The 6,146-nt window shown below is 28.9% G+C and overlaps 1 protein-coding gene across 2 annotated transcripts in view; it reads right to left on the bottom strand.

Annotated features, from left to right (window-relative positions):
• Nucleotides 1-2,263: 2,263 nt before the first annotated feature.
• Nucleotides 2,264-6,146, bottom strand: part of LOC113377009 (N-acetyllactosaminide beta-1,3-N-acetylglucosaminyltransferase 2-like) — a 33,213-nt gene continuing 29,330 nt past the window's right edge. The window contains exons 2-6 of one of the 2 annotated variants that reach the window (XM_026617166.1): nt 5,780-6,041; nt 3,601-4,257; nt 3,247-3,448; nt 3,019-3,167; nt 2,264-2,886 (exon numbers count right to left, since the gene is read on the bottom strand). In XM_026617166.1, the coding sequence (XP_026472951.1) occupies nt 2,681-2,886; nt 3,019-3,167; nt 3,247-3,448; nt 3,601-4,257; nt 5,780-6,041 (1,476 nt within the window). In that variant the 3' untranslated portion in view covers nt 2,264-2,680. Of the gene's footprint in view, nt 2,887-3,018; nt 3,168-3,246; nt 3,449-3,600; nt 4,258-5,743; nt 6,042-6,146 lie in introns of both variants that reach the window. The other variant, XM_026617164.1, reaches the window with a different exon arrangement.

Raw genomic sequence — 6,146 nt, 5'->3', positions numbered from 1 at the left:
AAGTCCATGAAGTGAGAGCGCCACAAATAAATAATTCCCTTTCCCTTTCCCTCCCTTGTTTATATTGATATTTTTCTGTCATTTTGCTATTTCATTACCACTATTCACTTTTTGTCCTGTAGGTACTTCGGATTTTAGTTCCCTGTATTTTTTCTAAATAAATCATCAATCATGTACATTCTTCTTCTTGCCAGTTCTTTTAGTCCTTCTATTTTACCTTCGACTACATGATGTACATAATTAACAAGTATAAACGTTTAATGGTCATTACTATATTTAGAGAGACTGTGTTTTAAAACAAACGCTGAATTTGAAGCACACTAGCACCATCTGTTATATGCTGAAAACACTCATACAGTGTAAAGCGGATGTGTTCTAACTTTACCCATTTTTCGCAGAATGCGTCCAATCATAGACAAATAAACATGGGTCTAAATTTTGTGTCCTTTCTTTTTAATGATCTTGCTCAGTAGAATTCTTTCTTCGATCACTCTTCTCACCATTTCATTTGGTATTATTATATATGTCCACTTTATCTTCGCCAAATCAATAATTCCCTTTCCCTCCCTTGTTTATATTGCCATTTTTCTCCCATTTTGCCATTTCATTGCCATTATTCACTTTTGGTCCTGTGCTTCGGTTTTCAGTTCCCTGTACTTTTTCATCTCGCATAAATCATCAATCGTGTGCATTCTTTTTCTTGCCAGTCCTTTTAGTCCTTCTATTTTACCTTCGACTCCACCATTATTACATTATATTGTCTAGGGACTACACCATGCACATAGATAAACAAGTATAAAAAAGTCAAGTCAAAAACATATATATTTCAACAAATATAAACGTTTAATGTACATGTACCATATTTAGAGAGATTGTGTTTTAAAACAAACGCTAAATTTGAAGCACACTAGCACCATCTGAATACTAGTTATATGCTGAAAACACTCAAAGTGGATTTGTTTTAAGTTTACCCCCATGATCATGTAGGAGGTACACTTTTTGCAGATTGGGTCCAATCATAGATAAATAAACATGGGCCTAAATTTTGTGTCCTTTCTTTTTAATGATCGTACTCAGTAGAGATCTTTCTTCGATCACTCTTCTCATCATTTCATTTGGTATTGTCTTCAGCACCACATTTCAAAACTCTCCAGATTGTTTCGGCTTTTCTTAGAGTTCATGTCTCTGATTCAAACACAACTAATCTCCAGACTGTATATACATTTTATTCTACTTTAACTAGATTAATATATTTATCTCTTTGATCATATTCATTTATCTTTTCAAACATTCAAATGTATAGTTCGTTGTATAACATTTGTCTAAATCATCCAATTATCTAATAATCTTCATTTTCTTCATATTATTATTTTATCTTTATTTTTGAAAAAAGAAAAACGACAGGAAAGTCAGAAGTTTTTGTATTTTTTAAGTCATTTTTTCCTACAGTTTTTTACTTGCCCATTTCAGGACAGGTGTAAAAATTACTGTATATTAAAAGAAAAAATCTTTTCTTTGACATTGTTCTCAGTTTGGTCATCTTTATATCCTTTGGAATCCTACCAGATCATTTATTATAATATATGCAGATTATATTAAATATTCTGGTAGCACTCCATATAAAATTTTTCTTTCATTTTGTGAAATTTACATATAAGCATTTGTTCAATTACAAATATCTTTGTATTAATTACACTTTTTAAAGAAATATAAATCCCACCTAAATACCCTCAAATAATAAGGTCACCATGGCATGCAATTTTAGTTTGAATCCATGACCCAGAAATCTAATGAGAAGAATATATTTAAAAGACAGAAAATCAATATTTTTCATTTTTTTAAACAGCAATCTGAACTTAGAAGTCGTACGAACTGTTGTGATGATTTTTCTTGATTGCATGGCTCTTCATATGGTAACCCAATGCTTTGTCTAATTTCTATTTGAACTATTTGAAGTGTTTTATTGTTAAATTTTCTCTAATAGTGATGATTTTAAATTTGATGCAGCAATGCCTCGGGGAAGGGCTATTGTTATTTTGAAACTTATTGCCATTTGAAAATCAATATGATGAGAATAGCTCATCAATTAATAGCGAATGACAGAATGTTTGAAATTCAGTTATTTCAAATTCTCTACCTACAAAAAGTGCACATCTTCCTAAAATGATTTAAAAAATACAACAAAACCTGTAATCTACAAATCAAATAAAACGATATTATAAGTTTATAATCTTATATTTAAGTTCATAATCCAGGTAGCTACCTCAAATATGTCATATCTAAATTTATTTACCGTTTATTAGCTGTGAGATCTATTTTGTGATTGATGGAGATATGACGCTTCAGTTTGGACTAGAAACTTAAGGCAACTTTTACATACACAGCTTGCAAAAATATCTTGTCCTAAAAAATAATCTAATACCTGATACAAACAATTGACTGTGGATGACCAAATACTGCTTGGAATTAATTTTAAATAAGGACTTTTTTAAACAATACATGTTTCTCACAAATTTATATCAAATGCAACGATTGATATTTAAAATTTTTGTATCTATTATAATTTAATTATAATCATGTACTACTTGTAAAACGTACAAAAATCCAGTGCAGAGATCTAATCATTCTAACTTAATACTTGTTTGAAAGATTTAAAATCTATTACCTTCAAGATTTATAATCAAGTTTTTGTTGTTTTCTTAAAACACTTATCAAGCGATGACTCAGTATGATTTACAAAAAGTTCTTGTACTTTAAATAACTCGGAAGGTGTCAGCTGATGTGAAGTGATATAATTCAAATATTCACAATACTCGAATGCTCTTTTTTGGTACGAAAATAGTGGACTATGCAGGGGTTTAATTTTTGCTTTATAAGCACAGATTCCTAAAAGACAACAATAATTTAATTATAAGTCAATGGTGAATTACTAACAAACGGTACTCAATATGATTAAATTTACTATTAATAATTAATAAATTTACTATTGGATATGTCCTAAATTGATAGAATATTTACCTGTAATGTATATATCTTCTAAATGAAATATCGGTGTAACAAGAGCTGTTTTATACAAAGTGTTTGCAGTCTCAATAGACATAACATAACCTGTTCCTGATAGATACGGTGGGTAAACCTTTCCACTATACATGTACTGTGGAGAATACCTGGAAGCATCATTATTAGTATTGATATAAAAATCTATACAATAATAATTTAGCTAACGTTACTAGTACAAATACCAACCATTTATTTGCACTATCTGCAATCGGCTTGGCTCCTTTTATTAGACTACCCATCAGCAAATGATTACTTTTGTTACTATTAAAACTAGAATTGCTGGCAAGATTGGTGTTACTTGTATTCTTCAAATTCAAGCATTTCAGTTCATAAATTAACTTATTAACATTAACAAACATATCATCATCAACCTTCATTAAGTATTGAACTAAAAATAATATTAAATTGATTAGTAAGAGTTAGTTCTTGGAATTAAATTTTTTTTTAATTACTTTGTACATATACTTTTGATAATTTCATAATCTTAATATTTACTACTACTTAAGTTTACTTATATTATTATTAAGACCTCAGATTCACCTGCATGTGAACAATGAGAAGACACCCATTTTAACATCATGACTGATTTCAACGTGAGATTATTATAGCTATCAATGAAGTTTTCTTGTATGATATCTTGATATTGTTCGCTTTCTATATCGACTAGATGTTGCAATTCAAAATCAGTATCATTATCAATATGTGGTTTGCCCAATAAAAATAAAACTTTAACATTAACACTTAAATTAGAATTTAATTCATCACATTTATCTTTCAAAGCTGCATCCTTGACGCCCTTAGGGGTCATTTCATCTTTTCTATTTCTTTTACTACTTGCATGATAAATATTACTATAATACCTATATAAGGTACCCCAGTCATTTGGAATAAAAATATTATCGGTACTATTATTATCACTGGCCACAGAAGTTACATTTATATTATGCAACTTTAAAGCAGCTATTTTTTTAATATAAGCTGGATAATCCAACTGGTTTATATTTCCCCATGTTGATCTTATGGCTTTTCTTTCCTCAAAGTTTTTGACTGCCGAACAAACAACTATCATTAAAAAAATAGGCCCATTGTCTACAAGCTGTGTGCAGACTGAAATAGGTTCATGCAGAGCAGTCAAATTTGGTTTAACATATGTGCTCAGCTCACGAGATGTATTGTAACTCCAGCCAGGTATTGAAGCTAGAAATATATTTAAATTATTAAAAAGAAATTTACATATTTTGGACTTAAGGTGTAATGTTATAAAAATTGCTAAATTAAATAATATAACCATGCAACACCATATTGTTTTATATAGTTCATTAAAAATTTTGGTATAAAATAAATACATCTATAAAATCCACAAAAAACGGAATCAAGTCAGAATATAGGAATTTACACAACAACCTACTATATGTATGATTAAGATAAAAATGTATGCATTACATAGTTGAAAATGCAGAAAATAGTTGAGAGATAAAGAATATACTAGGATACTCAACATACAATAAGTTTTGATCAAAATAGTAAATACTTGAAAAGGTACTAAAGACGTTCTATATTTGTTGATTCAATTTCAGAACCAATATTATAAATTTTATTACCAATAGAGAAATAATATACAATTTATATTCAAGCAAAAAATATACTAATATCATACCACAATAATGATTCAAAATCTGAATATTTAGCATTCATCACATCACCAACCAACTACAGTATAATTTTATGCAACAATATAAACAATTTTTTGCCAACTAAACAATTTCATTACTTTCTTAAACATATAAGTAGCAGACTTAAGATACAGATATCCAGGTATAAGTACTAAAAGTAATCAATAAAAATAGAACTAAAAGTAATCACAAGAAAGTTTTCAGTGATTTAATTGGACAAAATTTTCACAGACGCATAGATTTTCTGCTGCGAGAATACATGGGTAGAAACAGCTGATATACAACATTGTATGTAGTAAGATGTTACATGTCGTAATCCTGGTTCAAAAATCGACCAAATTGATTTGAAACTGGCTAGTATATCTTTTGAAGACTACAGAAAAAAAGATAGAACACAGTAGAATTAAGATGCAAATTATAAAACAGTAGAAACAAATGATCATAGGATTGATAAACAATGTTTGTAAATAGCAAATTAAGATAAAAAAACTATATCAAGTTCTGTGAAATATAAGTGGCATTTTGCAATCAACTTAATTGCATTCGACTTAACAAAAACTGAGTATTAGCAACTTTGAAAATTGTTACAATAACATTTTTAACTGTTTATTTCAAAAATAAAGTTTTCCAAAAAATGCAATTTCCAATTGATATCTCACAAACAAACTCATAATATCCATAATTATAGTGCAAAACTTACATGCTTGTATATTTTATAAGTGGAACTCATTACTCTGATGTCGAATTAATTTTTATAATTAAACCACTTTTCATATACTTCTAATGTTCTAGAATGTTTAAAACAAAATATTTTTTTTTAAATTATGAAAAGACAACCTGTGTGATCTTTACCATTTATGAATTTTCTTCAAACTTCTCCTTCAAAGAGTTGTTCAAAATGAATAAATTAATAATGTTGTGTTGTTAGTAATCATGCAAGTCACAACTTAAGGCCTATTCAATTTAACTAAGTCGAAGAACCCGCACAGCTAAAGCTAAGCAATGCATACCTACAACATCCAATGATGCAGATTTGGTATTCTCACCTATCCTCGACGGCATAATATGGTGATACACTGGTATATATAGCAATAGCAATATTGCCAGTGTCACCATGCACATTAATAAATACCTCTTGATACGAATATTGAAACCATTAATGTGCTTGTTAGCAAACTGTTGACCACATACATGGACAGTAGGAACAGATATTCCTGAGCTGCAATCATTATAGTTGTTGGATCTATGAGTTCGATAACTATTGCGAATGAGTAATGTGTCTTCTGATTGTAAATCAAATCTCTCCATCTAAAACATTTTAAATTGTAAATAACACATTTCAGTTAAAATAAATAAAACCAAACATGACAATGTAGTTGACACAAAGATCAATAATTAAAATTACTATACATT

The sequence above is a fragment of the Ctenocephalides felis genome, unplaced genomic scaffold, assembly GCF_003426905.1.
Source record: "Ctenocephalides felis isolate EL2017-DRISC unplaced genomic scaffold, ASM342690v1 CF-g0.4_SCAFFOLD_01886, whole genome shotgun sequence".
Lineage (NCBI taxonomy): Eukaryota > Metazoa > Arthropoda > Insecta > Siphonaptera > Pulicidae > Ctenocephalides > Ctenocephalides felis.
Note: the sequence above shows the minus strand (reverse complement) of the source record. Positions and strands in the feature narration are given on the sequence as shown.